The sequence below is a fragment of the Hetaerina americana genome, unplaced genomic scaffold (assembly GCF_022747635.1).
Source record: "Hetaerina americana unplaced genomic scaffold, ioHetAmer1.1.p SCAF_4, whole genome shotgun sequence".
Taxonomy (NCBI): Eukaryota; Metazoa; Arthropoda; class Insecta; order Odonata; family Calopterygidae; genus Hetaerina; species Hetaerina americana.
Genome location: NW_027286985.1, coordinates 97,961,793 through 97,988,212, shown reverse-complemented (window position 1 = coordinate 97,988,212; position 26,420 = coordinate 97,961,793). Strand labels below are relative to the sequence as shown.

The following is a 26,420-nucleotide window of genomic DNA, read 5'->3' as shown; positions in this document are numbered from 1 at the left end:
CCCAGCTATTTTACATTTATTTATTTTCTTTAAACATCTCAGCTTGACCCCTTAACAGAATATTTCTAAAGCACATGTTTTTGAATAACATAAACTTGTTTTGCCATTCTAAGCATCCCTGTATTTTGATGCTAGTTAACTTGGCAGTAATAATTTAGTACGGAATCTTATCTCCATTTCACTTTAATTTTTTGAATAACTTACCAGCATAACCTGGGAGTTTCTTCATTTATTTACTCAACAGCAAAGTTTTCTCCAACTTTAATAATGTGAGCAAGAGGAGACAAACTGAGATTTGCCTCCCACTTTAGCATTGGAAATTAAAGTAACCTTAAAGTTCAATAAATTTCTATTTTATAATCAATTATTCTATACTCCTCTTAATGTGTTTTTAAGTTTTATAATAATATTTTTACTCATCTTCTCTTAGATATTAGGCTGGCCAGTTTAGAGGTAGAAAGGAAATGTGATGAAGATGAGGCATGCCTGGATCCAGGAATGCAGTGGAGCCACCACTACACTCCTGAGACAAAAGAAGAGTAAAAACAGTGGACTGCAATAGGGCAAACCCGCTCCAAATGAGACAAAGATAGTTTTATAGGCTGGAAAGGTGATGGTGACTGTTTTTTGGGATATTCACAGAATTGTGTTTATTGCCTATCTTCAAAAAGGTAAAACAATAACAGGAGAGTACTACACATCATGAACTAAGGGGAGAAACAGCAAAAAAAGACTGCATTTAAAGAAAAAGAAAGAGCTTTTCCATCAGAAAAACGCACCTGCTCACACTTCAAGGGTAATGGCTTCAAGGTTAAATGGCTTATATACACTCCAGAGGCAAAGGGAAAGTTTCAAAATTGGTGGCTCCAAAGAAGTCGTTGCGACTGTTACATCAGCTAACAAGGTGATGGAGACAGGTTTTTTTGGATGCAGACTGAATTATGCACATCAATTACTGGCAAAAATCATAAACAATAAATGGAGAGTCTTATGAATTGTTATTGCACCAGTTGAGTGAAGAAATGGAGAAAAAATTTTTTCATTTGGTAAATAAAAAACTCTTAACCATCAAGACAATGCATGGGTGCACATAAGCACAGTTTCAACGCCAAAAATTATGAAATCAAAATTTAAATCATAACAACATTCATTGCATTCACCTGACTTGCCCCCCACTGACTTTTTTAAATTTCCTAACCTGACAAAATGGCTTGGCAGAAAAGGATTCACGTGAAATGATTAAGTAACTGCCACCACAGACACCTATTTTGAGAACCTTCAGAATTCCTTCTTTATAGACTGCTGAAAAACGTTGGAGTAACACTGGGTAAAGTGTTTTTAGTGTTAACTAAAAAGAGATTATGTTGAAAAATAACAAAAATCAACCAAAAATTTTTTTTCCTATTTTTTTCCTGGAAACCTATCGAACAACCCATATATTTAGTTGTAAAGGTAGGTAAAATAAATATTTTGATCATTTCTTCAAAAAAATACCTAATACCCAAATATACATTTCAACAAAATGTGTATTGGCAACTGGGTTAAATTTTACACACCTTTGGCCACATGGTCTCTGGCAAACAGGCAGGATGGGTGTTGTTTAATGAGTCTGGAAACAGCCAATGCTGGGCCAAGGCGGCTTGGATTGCACCGGGATAGGAATGTTGCCATCTTGTATCGAACCTGGAGAGACAGTTTACAGGCTGCTGCATCATCCTCGCCAATGAGTTGGCTCAAGATCCAATGAGTGACACTAATGATTTCAACCTGCAAAGAGATCACACACAAAATTAATACAAAGGATCTTCTGTCTGGAAAATTTGAAAATTCTTTTAAAAATTTTATAAAACAGGCATTTAAGACAATGATACAAAAATAGAAAAATTATGGCAGGCTAGACAACAACATCTCTTTCCTCAAAATGAAAGATATCAAAATTTCACAATAGTAAGATATTGATACTACAGAATGCCCAATAATAAACAATTTTCAAGGTTTTCTTCCATACTTGGGTTCAGTAATTTATTATAAGATTCGCATGCAGCCTCTAGAGGCTCCCAAATATTTCCACTATAGTAATGTCCAAACAAAATTGAAAGCTCTACTAATGGAAGTGGGTACCTAACTACTGCAAACACACAAAGAATTTGTGTCATCAATGAATGGAAAGCCTAACTTTTTTTCAGGCTCTATAGATTCATTTATAAACACCAATAAGGCAGAGAGACACATTTTACCAAGCGCATTTCACACGTAAAATGAACATAATTTCACTTACCAAAGAAAAATCATTAGCATATGGGTGATTAAGAGGAGTATGGGGAATACAAACTTCCACTAAGTTGAGCCAGAAACCATTGAATACAAAAACGTTAGAACGCCTATTATGAGAATGCTAAGGAGTCATCATGTCTCACTTCTTCACCACCTAGGTTTTTTTACTATGCTATTACTCAACTCCTTCCCCACTGAACCTGATATTTTTTCAACCCTCTTAGCGTGGCGGGCCGATATATCTGCTTTAGCTTTTTGGGCAAAAAGTGCGGCGGGCCGATATATTGACTCAAACATAAGCTATTGCTTAAGTTGCTATAATTTATTGAATTTTTATTGCATCTTTTGCATTTTTTCTTCTGTCATAAATATGATGCCTCTGCTTAATAAAATGTCTTTTTTAAAATTTTAATTGTCCATTATAAATACTTCTCATAACATATTAATCCAACGGTAATTCTGTTGTTGAACTCTTTAAATGTGAGGAAGCTAATTCTAATGGTATACTCATTTCTTTCGCTGAGGGGACTTTTCAATATGAAATCTTACTGAAAAATGATCTGTTTAATCATGCATCCTGTTAAATACTTTATGATGAATCTGTTTTGATACAAACTGCTAAGACTTGGGCAATACGATGCTAGTGAAATCATTACTATGCAAACATATGGCTTTCCCTCCCTTCTGCACAAAGTAATCATTCAGGCTCTTTAAAGTGTAATGACACTGTACGCATTTCTCTATCTGATTATGTCTGTTTCTTTTACTGCCTTGAGATAGAAAGTATATTGTAGATAGTATGCAATGAACATGCTCCTCTTTTGAATTTGAGTTTCAGTGCCGTTTTTCCCTTGCAAACATGCAGTTGAATGAAGCACAATTTCAAGAAATGTTGTACGTTTTTAGTTTTTCTTTCATCATATATAACGATTATTGTCCAACGACAATGATGACAAGGCATCAATACACTGAAACAACTTGTGCCAATCAAAAACACCCGTCCTTCCCATGGCGTTATCACCATAAGCTGCCTTTAGCATGTCATGTCTCTTTCCTAGTTTTGCCCAGTTTCACACAAAATTGGATGGCATTGCAATGTCCCAATAACCAGTTCATGATGGAGCATAGCAAATTAGTGTTATAGAGGTTTTGCAAACAAACGATTCACCCTCCGCAAAGGATGGGAGCCAACTGCTACCGGCCTCCAGCCTTTCCAGAGATTCCCCTCCCTCTGACCCAACCAGAGAAACTGCCGTCTGTCCAGATGATTTTCCTGGGACAAAGTATTGGTGCAGCAGATTCATGAGAAGAAATGGTCTATGCATATGTACCAGGACCACAATAGCACAAAAACTGCCCATTGAAAATTAAAGGAAGGTTTTTAGGCCTAAAATAATGGCATCTCACAGATGAGAAGAATGAAGCAGTTGTCAATTTATAGCATTTGTAAAAGGGTGAAAAATCGTAGCAGAAAGTTACAATGAGACTATCATGTTGTCTATTTAAAAACTGTGGGGGATCGCGAGGGTGTTGTTGGCTAACGTAGCCACCGTAGCTTCCTGGCCAGAGGGCCCGGTTTCAAATCTGGAGGGGGTAGATTTTTTCAGTGGTGTCCTGATCCCTACTTAAGGGGCTTTGAGGAGAGTACTTTGAGTGAGTACGCTGTCCATCAGATGGGAGGTTAAACTGTGGACCCCTAGGTGCTTTTTGTTTAGAGCATAGGCTAAGGCTGATGCCAGGTTTCTCTCCACACTTCCTCCTTTCCCATCAATCCCTAAGGACACAAATGACCTCAGCTGTTGGTCATCTCCCTCAAAACTACTACTACTTCAAATAAGTTGCATAATCCTCCAGTACACTGCTATCTTTTACATTACTTCCATCAACTTTGTGCACTCTTGGTCTAGGACACCCTGACACCGAATTTCTGTCTCACACCAAGATGGCTGCTTTCTAAGGTGGCCATGCTGAGATGACCCATTCCCATCCACACTACTCTTTGATGGCCTTCTCAAAATCAAAAATGCACTCACATCTCATGCTTATTTTCTTTTACCTTTTCTGTTAATGTTCTTATTACTGTCTTCTATGAGTATTGATGATGATTCTTAACCTGGCCGCATGTGAAATCAAATCTATCATCACAATGCCCAGATATAATGCTACCTTAGAGAGGCAATCTCAAGATGGGGATCTGAATTGATGTAACTAAGTGTTTTACTTAAATTCCTCACAAGTACCAGAAAATGCCTTCCATTTTTTCGCAAACCTTTCTAGTACTTCTGGGAGCATACTATCTATTCCAACTGCCTTGTTCCACTTCCATTCCCTCAGTTCTACCTTGCTAACTGTAATTCCTAGGCCCAGGATATCCTCTTCTACATCATGTTCCCTTTCTATTTTAAATCTTGCTGGATGATGCGGAGTTTATTAAACTGGTAAGGAGAGGGTACATTGCAAAGAAAAATGAAAGAACTGTCAAGGAATTGATACTGAAAGAAAGGAAAATCTGTATACATTATTATAAATTCAAAGGGGAAAACATAAATCTCATTGAGGTCAATCGAAAGATTATTATTGTATCTAGTAACAAGAATGTCCAAAAAGGGAAATGACTTGCGATTCCCAAGTTCGTATGTGAATTAATGTATGGGTATTTTAAAACTTCCATTCCACCCACAATCCACCATAGGTTAGAAACCATTTTCAAGAAACACAACTACAAACCCTCTTTCTCATCCAATAACAAACTCAAATAATTACTTGGAAACCCTAAAGATCCCTTAGAACCCCTTCTCAAATCTGGCATATACAAAATTTCATGTCCACAATATAATTCTTTATACATCAGACATACCAGAATAAACCTTGCCCCCTGTTTTAAAGAACATGCCGCTTGTTTCAGCTTAGGGAATTTTCACAAATCTTCCGTAGCCCAATATACGTTCTCTGAAGAACATAAGATCACCACTGATGACATAAAACTCCTAAAACATGCCCCAGACTGCATGCTTGACTATTATGAATGCATCCACATTAAGGCAGTACAAATATCATGAACAGAGATCAAGGACCCACTACATCTTGCCTATTTTCCCTTTGCTAACACAGTGACTTACCCCAATCTCTTTTTCCACCTCCTCCTACCTCCCTAATTCCCCCCCCCCAAACATGGAGCCCTTCTAATTGCCTTTTGAAATAGAGAGGCACCACCTTCCCATCATCTCCTAGCTCCCACCTATCCCCCTTTTCCCCCCCACTTCTTAAGTGAACCAACCACCAAAACCCCCCCCCTCTTCCTTATCAACTGTTACACTTCGCTGTCCTCTTCCTTCCCCACCCCCACTGAACCTATTATACTCCCATTGGACTGTCTCTTTCCCCACCTCTATTCTGCAGTCCTATCAGGAGATTTCCCATAACCCCCTTCCCAACGACCCATTCTTTCAAACCTCCCTAACGGATTTTTCATTCTTCTCTAAAGAGGCCTGCTTGGCAGGCAAAACGCCTGGTGTCAGGTTTTCTCTAGGCATTTACCTTTACCCGATACTTATTTCCTTGTTTTTTGTTTGTATTTGTGGGATTGATGGGTCCCTGGCATAGGAGGAATCCTTGCAAACCCTGAACAAGTGAGTGAGTGCAATTCACAAAGGTCTAACACACCCCAGTGATCGAGTTATTGCGAACAGGAACTTGGGCATTTCTTTTTAATTTTCATTGTTTTTATTCCAGTTGTATGTAAAATGGGTCCCCGGCATAGGAGATATCCTTGCAAACCCTGAGTGTGTGTGAATGCGATTTGCAAGAGTGACTAATATTCCTTGACACTCTCTAGTAATCGAGTGGTTGTTTTATTTTTTTATTAATTTTGCATTTTTGTGTGTGCTTAACCATCTGCGAACCTGATTTAAAAAATTCCCCCTAACCTTATTTCTTATCCACAGATTCTTCCATGTCTATTTTACTGTTTCTTCCAAATGTAGAGAGCATAAGTGATAATAACAGAGACGAAAACTCTCGCAAATTTCCACTTAATAAAGATTTATTTTTGACTAGTTTTAATACTCTACATCATTTTCAATCTAAACTAGCCAAAAATAAATCTTTATAAATTGGAAAATTACAAGAGTTTTCATCTCTGTTATAATGGGATGGTTCCACCACATTACACTTGTATCTGTACTTTATAGCATGATAATGATAACCCTTCCTTACTCCTCTTGCTAACATTGCCCATCCTGGCTCTCCATCCACCACTCGCACCTGAGCAGTCTGAGACAAGTACAGATCACATAAGCCTCCTATCCCTCCAATATTCTGCAATACATTCATTAATTATGCAATTTACTCATCAAATGCCTTCTCAAAATTTATGAAACAAACAAATACATCCTGATTGTATTCCCTTGCTGCTTTCTAATATTGATCTCATTACTGCTATAGCATCACTCGTGCCTCCACTTTCTGAGTCCAAACTGATCATCCAATAAGCATTCATTTGGTCTTCGTTAAATAACATTATAAATGATCCTAATTACCAACATAGCTGCAGGCAAAATCAAATTCATTGTCCCATAGTCCACAGATTTGGCTGCATTTCTCCCTTTCATCGAATGCAAACGAACTAACACTGATCTCATGGAATCTTCCAGGCAAATTCAATCCATCTAAAATGGTTCATTTAAGACTCCCCTGCATTTTTCTAGGCCATTAAGTAGTCCTCATGATGGGGGTGCTATCAACCCCAACACCCTTATTTGATTTCAATTCCCTCAATGTTCTAATTTCCAATCAAGTTTGCATAGGCCTGAGCTATCCCCTTCTATGTCATTCTCTCTATGCCTAAAATCGCTGGCCTAATATCTTAGCCATATGGATCCTCTATGTACCCTCTCTCGTGAATCTTCCCTGCTTCAATTATTAATTTCCTGACTTATCTTTGATTGTTTCATGGGTTTATCATTATAACTTGCTCTTTCATTATCAAGCACCCATTTCACCCCTCCTATGAATACTTTCCATATCCTCAAACTGCATCTTTCATCAACTTATTTTGCTCGACTAGTGCCCCACCTTGGCTTATTATCCTTTGTACTTCTTCTACCTATATCTGTGTTTACATTTTTGCATTTCTTTCAATTGTCTATCTTTCCAGTCATCTTGTCTATAATTAATGAGCTCATTGTCCTTTTCCTCTTTGTTGTTTCTATAGTTTCATTTATGATTTTTGATTTCCGTTTTTTGGTATCTCCCCATCTTTCTTCTACTGCATCCTCCTCCATGACTAACTTATAAACTTTCACTTAATGATTATTTTTAATGAAAATCATGCACTTAAGAAATATACCACTGAGATTGCAAGTGGAGGTATTCACAGACATGTGTTATTTACCAATACCTGTTGTAATAACTTTGTACTTAATGATTCCTGCTGCACAGTCTACAGTGCAAAAAATCTTCTTGTTACCTGTATTAGTAGTACCACCAAAGCCCATTGGTGCCCCTTCACATGAAAAGGAGCCTATCTTTTGTCAATCAAATGCTGAAAGAGTAGGCCAGACTTTTGCTTTTCCTTTGCTTTATTCATATGGGCTCCTCTGAGCATCTAATTTTCAATACACTGAGCGCTAATGCGCACTGTAAAATGTTTGGAATCAATTGTTTTTTTCTAAGATTCTAGTCTGCGGCCTGAAGTGAACCATAAGCATTTTTATTGTTTTTCTTGAAATTAAAATTTCTCCGCCACTGATTTACTTTGACTAAAATATAAAAATATCCTTATCGCTATATGCATGATAAGAAAAAAAGAAGTATTTTATTTGCATTCTTCCAGCATACACCATGTCAACTATTAATCTTTCCGAACGAGATGTACTTAGAAGAAAAACACCCCTTCTCACAGGAGCTAAAGGTGACAAGATTCCAAATGATAACCAGCAACTAGTGACAGGTTTGACAGGCAACATAAACCTGAACCAATAGTCCAAATCTGCCAAACATGTGAGAACACTTCTAATTACAAGTACTTCATATTCAAATGATGCATTGGACTTACACTGCATGATGAAGGAAACACATTACTGAATGTGAGAACAGATACACTTGAAAAGATTTCTAATTCAAGTAAACCAAATTCATGAATGTATTGATGACATCAGAGCCTGAATTTTAGTTCAATGAACAAAAAGTAGCAACCAACCCAACCAGCTAAATATAACAACTCTGTTCGAAAAGGAGAACTCTGTCAAAGCAGTCCATGAAAGCCCAATTCACAGATTTGCAACCCACCAACTCCTGTAGCTTGCAGCAAACTGTAGAAGGCATTGGCAGATTAGGTAGAAAACACTCTCAGACTTTTCAAATGCACCACAGGATGTCTGAAGATCAGGAAAAACAGACAGAGTGGCACTTAAATGACATGAATTGTCAGTGAAAATGCCACTTAGAAGTTATGTTCAAGCCCAGTGATAATATTTCGCCCTTAAGACATTTTGTTATTGCAATGGAATATATTTATTCTGAGACTGCATTAATTTTTAAAGTACAAATAAGAATATAATGAGTTTATATATTTTTAAATCTGGTTTAGATACATGTACTACTTCATATGGACCATTTTCTTGGTCATGCCTTTGGAATAAACATAGATACAAGGGTTCTGAATTTTTACTTCAAAGTAGTCATCGTTTCAAAGGGGGGTGGGAAGTTAGAATTTTTAAAAAAATTTCAAATTATTTCAGTTTACGTAATCCCTTACCATTTATCTGATGAATTTTACACAAGAAATGACTGAGATCTTAAACAAAAATCTTGTGGTTTCAACATTTAAGGAACCAACAGAGCCAGACATCAAAATATTCAGCTTCCAAATAAACAAACTTTAAAATTTTTTTGGAAAGGAAAGATAAATCTTTTTCTAATGTATTTGATGAAAAAATACAAAATGAAACCATACTTGTACAAGTTAATAGGTGAAAATGGAGCTTCCACTAACCTGAACCTACACAAATGACATGAAGTCGTAATAGCACTAATAAAATTTAACCTTAAATTATTGGCTAAACAACACTTTCAACAGCTCTCCAAATTGCTTAACCAATCTCTTGAGGGGCTGATTCCGTATTATTAAAATTATAAATATTCCAATTGACAGCTAAGAGCTGCTTTCTGAATGGTATTTCAACTGCACAAGCTGAATTACGTTATGTTTACTTCCCTATACTATAATGGACTAGTAAAAGAGCCATTACATGTGGTATTCGTGAACTTGGAGAAGGCCTTCGACAACATTGAATGGAACAAGAAGTTCAAGACACTAGAAACGCTTGGATTGGACTACAACGACAGAAGAATTATCCATAACCTCTACTAGAATCAGGTTACAACATTGCAAACAACAAATGGAAGAATAATATAAGCCAAAATAAACAAAGGAGTAGGACAAGGATGCAACCTCTCGCCAGCAATATTCATTGCATGCCTGGAAATGGCAATAAAAGAAACACAAGAATTAGCTATCAAAGGAATCAAGGTAAATGGAGAAGAAATCAACATGCTCCGGTTTGCAGATGACATCGCAATAGTGACGGAAACGCGATAAGACCTGCAAGCAACTCTAAGTGCTATTGACCAAGTACTGGGGGAATATAATTTGAACATCGACAAGATGAAAACTAAAATCCTCGTGTGTGGAAGAGATGAATGTGAGTGAGAGAAGAGAGCTGAATGCAGATATCACGATTCGAAGGGTGAAACTATAGAAAGTGGAATTCTTCATCTACCTGGGAAGAAGCATAACATGGGGTGGAAGAAGTTCAACCGATACCAAGCGAAGAATGACCCAAGCTAAGAACGTATTCATGAAGAAGAGGCTATTATTATGTTCAAAGAACCTAAGGCTGAAAACAAGGTAGCAATTCGTCAAGACTTTCGTGTGGAGCATGGCGCTCTACGGTTCCGAGACTTGGGAGGATTAGAAAAGTGGACTAGCGAAGAATTGAAGCCTTTGAAACATGGCGCTGGAGGAGAATGCTGAAGATTAAATGGATAGACAAAGTAAGGAACGAGGAAATACATAGGAGAGCAGAAGAGAATAGGACCATATGGCCAACTACAGCAAACACGAAATAGGTGGATTGGACACATATTGAGGCACAATGGATTGATTAGCAATATAATAGAAGGAACATTAGAAGGGAATATTCCACGAGGAAGGCCAAGAGACAAGTGCATAGGGCAAATTAAGAAAGATGTAAAACCGGAAACCTATCAGAGGGTGAGGGCATTAACATTAAAGAGAGTAGAATGGAGGGCTGCTGTAAACAAATTCTAGGATTGAAATACTGATGATGATATTATAATTGCCAAAACAGCGGAGAACCTAGCAAACTGTCTCAATGTACACAGTTTCATTCCGATTATCTATCATAAATAATAATAGCAGAACCTAGCACAAATCTCCAGCAAAGCAATTAGCAGTGTTTATCTGCTAGACCATTAATATAACTGTTTCTAAAAATCAACGAAGCAATAATTTACAACTTACCTGCCGATCAAAATCCCCTTCAATATGACGATTTTGGTCCATTTCCCACAGGGCATTGAATAATTTCTTCTCCACCAGCGTGGCTAACAACTGAGGATGACCACATCCAAATGATTTTATCACTTCTGCTCCCAAAGTAGCAAAGGTATTTGCTCCTTTAAGGTTGGATGCAAGCCACCGAACAGCAAGCAAAAGCACTCGGTAACGATCAGTTCCATCCAGCTGCTGTTCTTTACCTAAATCTTGGATAAGTTGCCTTTTTTTGGGTATGTCCCAATTCCGGCTTACTATAAACTCTAGCACTTCATCAGTTTTCATGGCTACTTTTGAAACAGCTAGGATGTCCCAGAAAAATAATTTGTTTAGCTTTCACAAGTTGTTTTGCCTAGGTCATCGTGACAACATTAGTGTATGATGCCCCGTAGCATATGCGAGAGTACGAAAACCAAAATGATAAGTACAGCAGGCTAATTACCTATTAAGTTTACCAGTTGCCGAGATATCCTTTAGTATCGCAAACATTATGCATCCTTCAATGACAGGAGTGTAAGTAAAAGTACATTCGTCATAATCTTGCTCAACAATGGTATATAAATTAAGGAAATTGAAGGCGGGCACACATTTAATATCTGCGGCGTTGACAATACGTAATTTTAAAACTGGTATTTTTCCCCTTGAAGTAAATACTAAATTGAAACCAAACATGAACTTCACAGTTCATACGATAAAAAAATGACTACCTTAAATCACAAACTACCTATTGATGCACATTATTTAAAAAAGCAATTAAAGGCTCTATTTTACCCTAGATGATATATTAAAACGTGTGGCGCACGTTAGCATAATAAATTATTAAAATTAAAATATTTCTAACAAGAACAACAACACTCAACTGATGAACCTAATATCTAGCTGACTCACGATTACTTTTTTCACATCCGGTCAATAGAAGGTTGGGTTATACTTATTACACTGAAACGGATGAAGATACGCTTATTATCTTTACTTTAGTCTCAACTGCCTATTCTCTAAAGTTCGACTTTGCTGCTGTTAGAGTATCATAACCACCATTCCTGAAGGGCTGACTGTATACATTAATTTCCTCCTGTTTCACGACTTGAACGACCCAATGCCATGATTTACTTAGCTCATAGCTGAGTACTTGCTGAATTGCTGGCACATATTTTGTTAATATTTTCATAAACAATGGACCTTTACTGATGAAGATTAGCCCAAAAATATTAAACGGCGAAAGAGCGGTAAACGCTAGCTGTGTAAATGAACGTGTATCCAATTCTGTAATGGCGGTAACGTTCAAATTGCAATTGATGACACTCAAAGAAAAGTATTAGTGCGAGCTAGGCCAAGATTGTCTGGTTAAACGTCATACTAGTGCAAGGAAAATTATTTTTTTCACAATACAGAAGTAGTTTCAACGAAATAACAAGGGATGCACTAACTTGCTCAATGTCATTTGTTTTTTAGCTTTGAGCTAACGGATTTTTTCGCAGTAATGCATGACGTATGTCTTTAAATTAAAAATGAAATATAGTTTACATGAGATAAGGACAGCATAATTATTATAATCATTTATGTAGTCATTATTTTGATATAAATTTTGAGATGTTGATGTTTGAACTTCATTTGTTTCAGGAACCCGGATTTAATGGACTTCCGCTGATTCAAATGACCCAAACATTAGAAGAAATTTGATGTTTTTCAGTACCAAGGCCTGTAATTTTCGTTTAGAAGACGGGTTCTCCAAATGGACGGTTTGTACATTGATCAAACAACATGTATTGGGTCTTATGTATCATATTAATGCCACCATAGAACTAGCGTTACGAGGGGCTTGCACGTTACTTTGATTCGAATCAGTGTTTGAAGTTATTGACATTTAAGGGTTATGCATATTGATGCATGTATTTGGGGGCACTAATAACATCTGGACTTCAAATGTACAACGCCTGTTATTATTATGTTTACTCATTGAAAGTTACTATTATTTATTTCAGATATACAGTCATGGTGGGAGGTTCCAAGTATTGCTCATTTCTGCTCCCTGTTTCGAGCAGCTTTCAACCTTCTTGATTTCGATATCGAGGTAAAGTACAATTATTGTAGCAAATTATATGGAATTAGTTCCATTCTAATATGTAGCCATTAATAAGTCTTGTTTCAACAGCTCAGTAAGGACTTAGCTGTAAACAAATCCAATTTCTGTCGAAATACAAATTGGTGAAAAGAGAAAGAATTGAAATTAGTCTTCATATTGCAAATCTGAGAAATCCTGCAATACTCTAACATTAATATTTTTCAACTAAATATTGTTCCTACGTTTAGACCCTTGAAATTGAAATTTCTCTTTGCATTAAATTCAAGGAGCTGGAGGAAGCGCTGCTCACTGACGGCGCGGAAGACAGTGGCAGTTCGCTGCTGCAGGAGCTGATGGTACGTCTGTTGGCAGGCTGTGTGCCATCGGCCCAGGGCTGTATATCAATCTTTAATTATCAGATGTTTCTGCGGAGACTATTTCGACAAAAATGCAAGGTAAGGATTTGTAATATTGCTTTAATTAGTGTCAAATATTGTTTGGTAGGTATTTATTATATTTCAGTGTTAATTTTCTAATAGTTAAGTACTTTCATAAATAATGAAATAATGGGTCAAATGCTCTCATTCCTTTACACTTTTGAGTGCGTAGGAATGCAAAAAATTACTTAACAGCTTACCATTTTTTCCGGCTAAATTTAATAAATTTAGTGATATTTTGGTCTGAGGAACGTTTGTTTTTCATACTTGTAATGTTACTTACAATTTAATTGTCAACACTACAGTAAAATAACAAACGCCTTGATGAAAAAACATATTTCATGATAACTTGACCTAACACAAGACTCCCTCATTACCAACACCAACGATAGAATATTGATATCAGTTGTCTTTTTGGCCCCTTCAGTCCCAAATTGAGTTGAATGTGTCGTGGGATACACAATGTGATTCAGTCTCTCTCTGAAAAAAAACTTGTACTTCATGACTGATGATGTACATACACTGCCATTGGTAAATCGCATAATAAATCGTACTTTGTTTGTTGAAATTGAGAGAAGAGTAAGAGGGGATAGGTAAAAATGTTGAGCATACTGGAGCTGCATGTAAGGGAATAGCATGCATTGTGGAGCAGGGGAGTAAAATTATCCTTATCTTTTGGCCAGCATGGATTGTTTCCATAACTTGGTTGTGATCCTATCGACAAACTTATCTACTGAGGGCATGGTGTTTCCCAAAACATTTATCAATGCCACTCAGGTACTGGGGCATCTTGGTGCATTGTATTGTCTCATTAGCCTGTTCTTATACCATGTTATCTCCTTGCAGACTGACTATTTACAGTTGTAAGGAAGGTTGTTCATCAGTTGTGTATGTGGTAGATTTTAAAAAGGAATATGATAAAGTTAATTGGGCAGAATTGATCAATTTTTGGAGAAAATAGGAGTAGACTGAAGGGTTAGAAAACTAGTCGACAATAGGCACAGGTCTCAGATCGGGAGAGTGGGGGATGTGGATGGGCAGTGATAGAAAGAGGTGTAAGGCAGGATTGTTCATTATCACCAGTGCTGTTCAATGTAATTGTTGGGTAAAATGGTTAGAGAGGTATGGGAAGAACTGGAGATAGGAATGAAAGTCAGTGAGGAATTCATAAAATCAGTTAGTTATGTGGAGGATCAAGCTTATATGATGAATAGGATGAGTATATTGGATGGAATGAAGGGTGGAAGGTATACAGAATTGAGAAGGGTCTTTTTGTATTGTTAGATGTCGGCTTTTGTTTTCTTAGGAGTGAACAGAGAATTAACATTGTATGGTTGTGTAACCTGTGACCATCCATAACCTACCTTAACTCAGAATGGAATTGCTATTAACATGGATTAGAATTACTTATAATAATACATAACTAATTGATTAACTCCCACGAAACTGCAGGAGGTGCCACAATAGTAACTTTAAACAAAGTCAGCCGCTAATATGCTCAATGCTCAACTTTTTTTAAACTCTGAAATAGTTGCATTTAAACATTTCTCAATTTATGGTATCCTATTTCATTAATCACTGAACTGCAAAGAATTGAATTAGCTTCAGTTTTGCTAAAGCACTACATTAACTTCTTGCTCATGTTTAAGTTCATGCAAGATGGCTTGAAGAAATTACTGTATCTTGAAACATAGATTTCTGTCAGGAAATGATGGCAACTTTGTGACATTAATCAAAAAGTTCTGAAGAGAATTGGTTAACTGGATTGCGTATTACCAGTGGCCAAACAACGACGCGGTGAAACCCGGCAATGCAGAGTAGCTTTCAAAGCATTTGACAAAGTGTTTTCTGAATGGTATTATATCATTTCACGTAACTTTTACCATAGAAAGTCAATTATGTTATATTCTGTTTGTAATGGAAGTAATTGATTATTTTGGTTGCCTTTTCCTTTAGTACTATTTTCATATTTGCCATTTTGACTTTTTTTGTCCTCTCAACTGAACTAAACATCCGATTTAAATTATTAATATTAGTGTATAAATATATTATTTGGATTGGTTAATATGTGGGTCATTAAATAATTCATTAGTAATTCCAAGAGATTGTATTAATGCGTTGGAAAAGGTATCCTTTTAGTAAGCCTGATCTCTTACCAGACTGCTTTTAAAGTTTCAGCTGTATTCATTCCGTGCTTTCATTTATTCAAAGTAGAAGGAACAAATTTTGTATATTTAAAAAAATTGGAAGAAATGAGTTTTGTATGGTGATTTTAAACCCCTCTATGTTAAAGACTTAGTACGAAAAGAGAGAGAATTGGGGTGGTGCGTTGGCTATTGTACTGGCTTTCCACCCTGAGGGCCAAGGTTCGAATCTTGGCATCATCAAATATTTTTTAGTGGTATCTTGATCCCTGCTCGAGGTGCTTGCGTGGAGGGCACTTTGAGTGAGTATGCCATCTGATGGATGTGACGTTAAGCTGTGGACCCCTTGGTGCCTTTTGTTAAAAGTATGCTAATGCTGTCGCTGGGTTTCTCTCCACCATTCATCCTTTCCTGTCCATCCCTAATCGCACAAATGACCTTAGCTGTCGGTCGCCTCTCTTAAATACTACTACTACTGCTTAAAGAGATCTAAGCTGAGCTGGATGAATTTCTTTACATATCTGCTCCTATTTTTGTGGCCTTTTGCAGTTGGGTGAATGAATGAATACATGGTTATACGGCCACAAAAGATAACATTGTTCAGGATTGCCAGTGGAATTGGCTTCCTCCGAAATATATGGAAAAGCCCACAATATGGTATTCAGTGATCGCTGAATCTAAGTTAACAAAATAGTTGAGGCGACTTTTCAATTTTGCAGAGAAAATTGAGTGTGTAAAAAATCTCAAGATGTATGCCATTGCTCTCAGTGGAGAATAAATTCAATTGTGTGTTTGATTATGAGGCTGTTTTGGTGCTATTCCTTTGCAATCCTTTAAGTTTCTGCGTCGGTATATAACTGTGGGGAAAACATGGATACAATCCAGAGACAAATGAATATTCAAAACAGCGGGTTTCCAGCAATCCTGCTCCAAAGAAGGCGAAGGTGGTGGAATTGGCTGGCAGGGTGATGACCTTGGTTTCTTCAGGTGCAGGAAAAATTATCTGCATGGATTATTTATAAATGGGACAGACAAGAAAAAGAGAGTATTTTGCTCCGGCTTAGCGAAGAAATTGAGAAAAAAAATTTTATCTGGGAAAGAAAAAATTCTCCTCCGTCAAGATGATGCTCGGTTACATGTCTGTGCAGTTTCAATGGTGAAAATAATGGAGTTATTACAACATCAACTGTAGTCACCAGATTTGACTACTAGGGACTTGAAAAAATGGATTCTGAAGCTAAACATGGAATCTATAGAGAGAAGATTGTCGTATATTATTGAATTTAAAATTTAAGTTGTGAAACACTTCAGAATAGGGAAACAGTTGAAAAGGGGTTTTGGCCAGCCTTTGACCAAGAAGATAATACAAGATTGGAGGAAGCAGAAAATTGATTCAGTGAATGCAGATAAGAGTAAAAAACTTGATGTTCTTGTGCTCCTAAAATGCCAAAGGTTGAGGCCCATGTGAAAAACCTATTAATAAATCACAGGTAATACTGCACTACAGTTTAAGCAAAATGGATTTTAATTAAAGCTAGAAAATTAGCTATGGGTGTGTGTATTGCCAATTTTTCTGTGGCAATGTCATGTTGCAAGAGATTTATGAAGTGAAATGGTCTGTGCATGCCTATCAGAACTACAATACCACAAGTACCCCTTGAATATGAAAGGAATATTATAGAATTCCACAGATACATCATAAGCAATAGGTCATAGAGCAAATAAGGAACATGGATGAGGTACTCTGGTTGTTTGATGTGCCATCAAATAATACAGTTGCCATATAAAACAAGGCAATTATTACTAAGGATTCCGTACAGTCTACAGCTAATGCTTCTCTTACCTCTGTGTAATGTCAATGTCAACAAAAATCAGTAGAGAATAATATTAACTAAATAACTGTGTTACAATAATACTCTTAGATGCCATAGACTAGAGTTATGCATGGTCTCTTTCCTGGCCTTATTGTTGGATGGCCAGTGCCAACCATATATGTTAAGATTGCAATCATTGTAACATCATAACTGTTAGTCTCACAAAAATGGTAATAATGTATTTGTTAAGAAAATGAATGGGAAATGAGTTTCTTTGGACACATTTCTCTTCCTCCATTACTTTTTGATTTATTAGACATTTCGCTTTTCTAAAAATATTTGTGTTTGGTGGATAGATGTGCATAGACCATTCACTTAACAGTTGTACTCTTCACCAATTTGTCTGGTTTAGAAAAAAATTAACCTTAAATTATGAGACCATCTTAATTATAATTAAGCCAAATGACACCTATTTTGCAATTATGGTTTGCTCTTCAATGTTGTAATGCTCATTTTCCCAATAATAGGACTCCATGTCCTGAAAAACCAAGGCCCGGAGTGTTTGGGACTTTTGTTATTCAGGACAGCAAGTGAAACCACTTGGCAAAAATGCAGATTAACCGTCTGCATGTTTGGGTCAGAAATGATCTTAAATTCTTAGGGTGTTTACAGTTAGTAAGCTATCTGTTGTGATCAATATTTGCAGGGATCGCAACTTCAATTCAATGCAAGTCACAATTATGGAGCTTATGTGTTGTGGGAGTTTATTTTCGAGAAAGTTAGTTTTACCTTAATTGGATAAGGGACTATGGTAGTACCAAGGGAGTTCTCCCTTTGATCTAAATGCCTTGTCCCTTCAATCCTAAACACGACGGGCAAGTGGTGTAAATTTTCCATCCCAGGTGAGCTCACAGTTGCAATTCAAGACAGTGACCCTTTGTCATTATGGCTGAAACTATAATGCCATTAGGAAGATTAAAAACATCCCGTCCCCTCCCAACCTAGTAACTCTCTCCTGTCACCCATCATATTTGAGACAGGAGGTGTCAGTTACAATTTTAATTTCCCACACATCCCGCAGCCATGTGGAACTATATCGGCTTGAACCAAGAAATGGTACATTCTTCTCATCTGTGCATATGTACTTGATCTATGTCCTCATTGAACAGAAGGGAAAGCTCAAGTTTGCCGTGGTATATTTTTTTAAAGAATTAATTTTTAAATTGTCAACCATTCCTTAACTTCTCAAGTTCTATCTTGTAAGAGTGCTGTTTTAACTATTTGTTATAAAACAATGATGGAAACAAGGAATGGTAGCCGTAATGACTTCTGGTTTATCCAATCTGTGATCAATGTAAAAATAGTGATTTAAAAGCTAAGGTGAGAGCTCTCCTGTGAGGTTTTCTCTATGATGTTCCATGTTTTCTTAAGAAAGTCAATGATGCAACTCCAAATGGATCTTCTCTAGGTCACTCGCTTTTGGTGGGTGTCCCACAAGAAGGTTATTATAATAGCCAGGCAGGATTAAACCACTCAACAGTCCTTGGCTCGAGGATACCTCCTTGTCTGTCAATATTATGGGTCAAAGGGTAGTGTTGGAGAGGACAGAAGGTGAGGCTTGAATTAAGGGAGTGACCCTTGGCTGTGACGTGGGATGCCTTATCAAACCAAACCAGTCTAATGGGGGTGGGTTGAATCATCATCGTCTGCTGGGTGAAGCACTTAATGTGGGTTTGTAGGCGGCAGGGTGCCGTCACATTCGGCATGTCCCATTCGACACTATCTACAAATTTTTTTACTATCATGTAATTCCCTTCACAAGGAGAAATGTTATTGGCTTTTTATTTTTGTAATGATAATTAACATCATACATAAAACATAATCATCAAACATATAAAGCATGGAAATGAGTGGTAATTCTCACAAGGAATGGAATTAACATCATACATAAAACATAATCATCAAACATATAAAGCATGGAAATGAGTGGTAATTCTCACAAGGAATGGAATTGATTTAAGATCATTGTTGTTTGATGATATTGTATTCTGGATGTTAACTATCGTACAGATGTTAATGTTGTAATATTTTGAAGCCAAGTTCTCATTTCTGTTGTCTCCAACCAAGTTTTGCCAGGTATCTACATCAGTTCATTTTGGAAGCCTATAAAAAACTAAAAAACAAAATCTCAGATTTTTATTTTCACTTGTCGTCATGTTCCTCCCTAGGAGTATGACCCTCTACATATAGCCTATTTTAATGTGGGTTATACTATTACATTCATTCACATGCAATTATTTGTTAACTGTACAAAGTTTAACCCTGAATTGTGGCTACCAGTCATGGATGTAGACAATGGGGCCCAAATTGCTAATGCTAATGAATGCTACCAGCCTGATATGAATGTTGGCTAATGGTTTTCATTTTCAAGCCAGCCCTTAGTTGTTGCAGTTGGGCCTGATTGTTGGTCATTTCCCTTATTTATCCCTGCCAGCAATCATTATGGTCCATCAGAATTAAAAGTTATCCTAACTAAACCTTAGCCATTGGGCTATTATCTATTTGACATTTAATGATGCTAATAATATTTTTTATCTTGCAGGAATATGGCCGGGATAATCCATTCAACACAGACATAGACTTTCAGTTCCTGCCATTGCGGAGCAAAGTGGAGATTCTTCATGCTCTGTGCGACTTTCGGCTGGATGCAGATGATGTTCAGGATTTACTTAAAGTATGTTGGAAGCATGGAAACAAGTACTCACTCTTTGTATTTAAATTTAAGGTTTAAAAAAGGATTGTTATTTGTTGTATTTAAATGGCAAAGTCGATCAATTTCCACTTAAAATTCAAAATGTTAACATACTAGAATAATATTGTTGACTAGAGTGGGGAAGTTTATACAGTTGAGTATTTTATACAATTTAACGTAAAATGGGCTTTTGTGTGTGAGAGCATAAACTTGTCTTATTTTGGAATTAGAGCATTTAATTGCATAAAGTAGCCTTTGAGTACATTTTTTATTCTGCATTTTTTGGAAACTTGAGGATGTAAGAAAGTTCTGACTAAATGCACATTGACACTAGAGGGTTTTCAGATACTTCCAGTGAAATTGTCATGGTTGCATCACTTCCTGTGGAAGAAATTTGGCCATATGCTTCGTAGTTCAAAGGAGGTATTGAAAGAAGGAAAGTCAGTGGATAATTGTTACATGATGATAGATGGTCAAGGACAGCAAACAGATGTAGCAGTTATGGATAGAGGTGGGCTATGATGTCCATTATCACCCCTGGTTTTCAACTTGCTTGCAGAGGTAATTTTAAGGATGCTTGGGGGAACTGGAGGTAGGTAGGAAAGTCAGCGGGGAAATAATAAAATCATAGATTACAAAGGGGACCATTTTGCATAATTTTTCAGTTATGTGTTATGGATTGCAGATAGAGTGCCCCAATAATTTGACTGTATTAAGGGAATTTCTTTATTGTTGACCAAAATGGTATTTTAAAAAATCATTAATTGATGGTAAAAATTACATTCAAGATAGTAATAAAAATGGGTTCGAGATAGTGCGATGGCCATTGTACTGGCTTCCCACCCATTGGGCCCAGGTTCAAATCCCAGCTGCTTTGAATATTTTTCAGCGTTATCTCGATCCCTACTCAAGGTGCTTTGTGGAGGGCACTTTGAGTAAATACGCCATCCGTCGGATGGGACGTTAAGCTGCGGACCCCTTGGTGCCTTTGGTTTAGAGTAGGCTAATGCCAATGCCGCATATCTCTCCACCCTTCATCCTTTCCTGTCCATCCCTAATGGTGCAAATTACCTTAGCTGTCGGTCGCCTCCCCTAAAAGTACTACTACTATATATAGTAATCAAAATTATTTTAGTTTTTATTCTTACCCGATTTCAGTCATCACCGATTATTTAATTCTAAAAACCAAAAATGAATTTATTTGTCTTACAGAATCTTGAATCGGACAGTTTGAGGGTTGAACCTCTTGGACATGATGAAGGCAAATCAGCATATTGGTATTTCTATGGAACTCGGTTATACCGGGAAGACTACCCAAAACTTGTGAGTATTATTAGATTTGTTTGAATAAATATGGCTAAGTGTATGTTGTGATCATGTCATGTGCTATCTTCTAATGTCCTTTCTTCCAAAGCAAAGAAATCAATCTCTCAAAAAAAATCAATCAGAAGCATCCAAGTCACCACCTGTTTACTGATTGAGAATATTTGATGGGTCCCAAAGCAGCCATGATGCTTATAGGCAAGCGGATGGGGATTCCATTTTCAAATAGGCTGTGAAGTAAGCCTTTGGGGAGTGACTAGAATTCTTTTGATTCAGATTGAATTCATTTCCTATCCCATAGGAAGCACTACTTTTTACTCCAAAATGCGCACTAAAATGAGCCTGCACCTTATGGGCCAGGGGTGTGTACTATGGCCTGTAAGATGTAAGACAATTCGCCAGAAAAAATACTTATTGTTTCCCACACTACTACTCTGTCCCATAAATATGCAAACTGAGGCCATAAAGACTTTATTTTGCAAAATTTGGTCTACATCAATTTTGTCTACTTCAAAGTACTCTCCATTTGTTGCTATGCACTTGTTCCTTCTTCTTTTCCAATGTTTAAAGCACCCTTGGAAGTCCTTGGCAGTTAGACTTTTTAGTTTTCTCATTGTTTGTTGCTTTATTGTGTTCACATCTTCCAGTAATCTTCCCATTTTGGGAAAGGAAAAAGTCGCAGGAGGCAATCTGGTGAATAAGGAGAATGATCAAGGATGTTGATTGAATTGTTTGCCAGACACTGGCAAATAATCAATGCTAAATGTGCAGGTGCTTTGTCATGGTGAATGATCCACCCATTATTTTTGGTTAAAATAGTGCACTGTTTTTTTCCTAAATTCAGTTCATCAGCTATCATTCGGACAGTTTTTTGACGATCATTAAGTGACAGGGAACCATACACAATCAACGTTGTCGTCAACATAGGTGGTTGAAGGTTGTCCTGGCCTTGCATCATCGGTGGCGTCTTGTCAGCCGTTTTAAAAATGCTAAATCCACTTGAAAACAGATGTTTTCTTCAGAGAATTATTACGGTAAACAGCTGTCAATATTTCAGTAATTTCTTGATAACTTTTACTGAACTTCACCAAAAAACTTGATATCCATTGTTGAAATAGAAAGAAAGACTCGTACTTTTCCACAGATTTTATTATACGGCACGACGCGTTTCACCGACTTGCGGCATCATCAGGTACAAATTTGCAAAACAGACAGAGCAAGTATATATACCCTCAGGACAGAGTGGGGGCGGGGAGGGTTGGAAGGATTTGAGGGGGGTGGGGGCTCGCAGGTGCGTTGATGGATTGTTTTGACCATTTCCAGGCTAATTTCTCGGAGAGGAGTGGGGAGGGGTATGGGAATAATTGCTCATTACAAAGTGTCGTGTTGGGGTTCACCAAGTGCCTTCTAATCTCTAATTGCTCGAGAGCGTCCATTTTTAATCCTTTTGGGAGTATGTGTAATATCTCTGGGACAAAGTCACTGCTGTGGTTGAATTCTAGTAAATGCTTGGCGAAGAGAGAGTTGTTATTCTGATTTTTGTGACACCTAGCATGTTCCTTGACTCGTAACTTGATATTCCTGCCGGTCTGACCGACATAAACGCTGTTGCAATCCTCGCATTTCAGTTTATAAATGCCTGATTTGAGAAGGCTATCCTGGGTGTCTTTTCCATTGGCTAGAAGTTTGGAGAGGGTTATGGGTGGGTAGAAGGCTGCTTTGAGTGAGGTGGGTAGGCAGTTGGAAATCCTATATGAAAGATCTCCCAGAAACGGGATCGAGCACCACTTAAAATCTTTAGATACTGCGGGCTGAGATACGAAAATGCTTTTTATGGCCATTGCTTTTTGTTTTTTCCGTAGTAATGTGTCAACTAGTTTGGGGTTGAAACCATTGTTGGTAGCTATATTAGTGATATTCACGAGTTCAATTTTGAAGTTTTTGGGGGAAAGGGGGATGTATAGGAGGCGGTGGATCATGGAGTGGAGGGCTGCGTGTTTGTGAGAAAAGTGGTGTGCGGAATCATTAGAAATTATATGGTCTGTATATGTGGGTTTCCTATAAATTGCAAATTCGTGTCTATTATCCCTAATTGTGATTGTCAAGTCGAGGAAGTTGATGGTGCCGTTGACGTCTTTTTCCATGGAGAAGGAGATATTCCGATGAAGAGTGTTTAGGAAATTAAGGAAGGAGTCTAACTGTCGGTTGGTTCCAGTCCATAGGCATAGTATATCGTCCACGTAACGAAACCAATAGCCCACGTTTTTGTTATACTGATTGTCAGCATTAAAAAGATGTTCTTCTACAGAATTGAGGAAGACTTCGGCTAGGAAGGGGGACAGTGGGGAACCCATAGCTAACCCATCCGTTTGGCTGTAAAGGGTGTGGTTGAAACTAAAATAATTCTGGTTAACTGTCATTTTGATGAGGGGGACCAATTCGTCTGAGATATTTTGGGCAATGGTGGAATCCTTGAGTAGTTCTTCCACCCTAAGCAAAGTTTCCGATATTGGTACGCAAGTAAATAAATTGCTAATGTCGAAGGAGACTAGCCTCGCTTTTTCCGGGACATCAATATCTTTCAATTTTCGGGCTAGCTCTATAGAGTTTTTAACTCCATATTTAGGTTTAAAACCTGTGAGATCTCGGAGCAAAACGTCTAATTTTCGTGCCAGAAGGTGTGAAGGGGCGGACACAGCTGAGATGACAGGCCGAATAGGTATGGCTTTTTTGTGTAATTTGGGGAGTCCGTACAACCTGGGGGCGGAGGGGTTCATTTGGATTAAACTAAATTTTTCCCTAGCATTTAAAAACTTACACTTGAACACGGCACGTTTCACTTCACTTTGGAAACTCGCGGTTGGGTCTTTGGATAACGGAGTAATAGGATTGTTGTTGATGAGTTCAAGGCACTTTTCCACATACACTCGTTTATCCAACACTACGACACTAGATCCCTTGTCAGCTTTCTGGATGATGAGGTCTTCCTTGCCAATAGTCTTCTTCAGGTGTCGGAGGGTGGACGTATGTTGCTGAAGGCTGGGAAAGCAGGTCGTTGTTGGCACTGCTTCCTTCAATGAGGACATGATGATTTCAGCAACTTGGTGTTTGGTAGCCAGAGATTGGTTCCGAAGGGCAACCTCGCAATCTGCGGCTAGATTTTTAATGTCGGCTTCGGAAACTTTCTTAGAGGGAGCAAACTTCAACCCTTTCTTTAAGATATTACTCTCCTCCTCAGTGAACGTATGATGACTAAGGTTGACAACTCTTGCGGCCGGAACAAATTTCGATACTGTGCGGGGACTGTTTTCTTTAGTAGTGCACTACCCACCCATAACCCTCTCCAAACTTCTAGCCATTGGAAAAGACACCCAGGATAGCCTTCTCAAATCAGGCATTTATAAACTGAAATGCGAGGATTGCAACAGCGTTTATGTCGGTCAGACCGGCAGGAATATCAAGTTACGAGTCAAGGAACACGCTAGGTGTCACAAAAATCAGAATAACAACTCTCTCTTCGCCAAGCATTTACTAGAATTCAACCACAGCAGTGACTTTGTCCCAGAGATATTACACACACTCCCAAAAGGATTAAAAATGGACGCTCTCGAGCAATTAGAGATTAGAAGGCACTTGGTGAACCCCAACACGACACTTTGTAATGAGCAATTATTCCCATACCCCTCCCCACTCCTCTCCGAGAAATTAGCCTGGAAATGGTCAAAACAATCCATCAACGCACCTGCGAGCCCCCACCCCCCTCAAATCCTTCCAACCCTCCCCGCCCCCACTCTGTCCTGAGGGTATATATACTTGCTCTGTCTGTTTTGCAAATTTGTACCTGATGATGCCGCAAGTCGGTGAAACGCATCGTGCCGTATAATAAAATCTGTGGAAAAGTACGAGTCTTTCTTTCTATTTCAACAATGGATATCAATTACTTCCACGAAGTGAAGCCTGAAACAATAGAATACAAAAAACTTGATGTTGATTCGTTGCTCCATGATTTCGTCAATTTCCGTTTTCGACGAACAGTAAAAACCAGGACTATAGGAACTAACATAACTGGCACCATACGCACGGCTTCATGATCAGCCCAGCACAGACGGCTCATTGGGTCTCAGGCAACTAGCGCCACTAGTGGACGGGGCTATAGTCCGCATCATAGCCGCCAGATTGCACCAGTTAATGCATTTATTGCGCAGACCACGTATGCTTGGAAAATGATTTGCCTTTATTACAATTTTCAATAATGTAACTGTTATTAGCTAATAGTGAGCAATAGAGTTTTAATATTTCCTTGAAAGGACTTCCTAAAAATATTCCCAAATAAATTTAAATGAATACAATGTGTGCATTTCGTGTTTATCTCACCGTTGGTGCTGCTGTGAAACTTATACACTTTGGGTTAACGGGGATGTTGACCCTCTATGAAGACATGCATCTCTCCCCATGAACTCAAAGCCTACAGGAATTCAATCTTATGCAGTATGAGAGTGTCGTAAAGGCAAAGAAGATGCCTGTCGATATTTTTAGTTTATTTGAAGCTCTATATAGCCATTAAAAGGACCCTCTTATTGAAATATATATTTTGGGATTGAGTAAAGTTGAGGGAAAGTAATGCAAAATGCTCAATTTCATTGTTTTCAAAGTGCAGATATATATGCACCGTTGCTTTGCTATCTGTCTTTCTTTCCTCTTATTCCTATTTGCTTTCTCCCAATCTCTCTTCTTTTTATCTTTTATACCTTTCCTTGTCTATTGTGGGTCATCCTCTATTTCACTTCCTCCTGCTGAAAAGGGGTGATGGTGGACCATTGGGGAAGGTTAATTGCCCTACAGATTGAATGCTTCTAATTTTTCTGTACCTAATATTCAACAACATGTATTCTCCAATGTAGAAAAATTTGGTTAAACTTTGAATTAATTTTGAATAAATGTGTCAAATCATATTGGCTTCCACAAATTGCCATACCAAACTTATGAAACACTAATTGGGTTATTAAGAAAATTGTTACAATTAGTATTCTACCAAA

At 37.7% G+C, this 26,420-nt stretch overlaps 2 protein-coding genes across 2 annotated transcripts in view; one reads left to right on the top strand and one right to left on the bottom strand.

The window, feature by feature from the left end:
• The window catches only part of LOC139692410 (ubiquitin carboxyl-terminal hydrolase 35-like), a 33,035-nt gene extending 20,808 nt beyond the window's left edge, over positions 1–12,227 (bottom strand). Inside the window, exons 1-2 of the mRNA XM_071590588.1 lie at positions 10,820–12,227; positions 1,557–1,767 (exon numbers count right to left, since the gene is read on the bottom strand). Coding sequence (XP_071446689.1) covers positions 1,557–1,767; positions 10,820–11,137 — 529 coding nt within the window. The 5' untranslated portion in view covers positions 11,138–12,227. The remainder of the gene's footprint in view (positions 1–1,556; positions 1,768–10,819) is intronic.
• A 256-nt stretch (positions 12,228–12,483) lies between these two features.
• dikar (CECR2 histone acetyl-lysine reader dikar) overlaps positions 12,484–26,420 on the top strand; it is a 44,520-nt gene continuing 30,583 nt past the window's right edge. Inside the window, exons 1-5 of the mRNA XM_071590743.1 lie at positions 12,484–12,591; positions 12,835–12,923; positions 13,202–13,369; positions 19,912–20,043; positions 21,274–21,384. Of these exons, the coding sequence (XP_071446844.1) occupies positions 12,585–12,591; positions 12,835–12,923; positions 13,202–13,369; positions 19,912–20,043; positions 21,274–21,384 (507 nt within the window). The 5' untranslated portion in view covers positions 12,484–12,584. The remainder of the gene's footprint in view (positions 12,592–12,834; positions 12,924–13,201; positions 13,370–19,911; positions 20,044–21,273; positions 21,385–26,420) is intronic.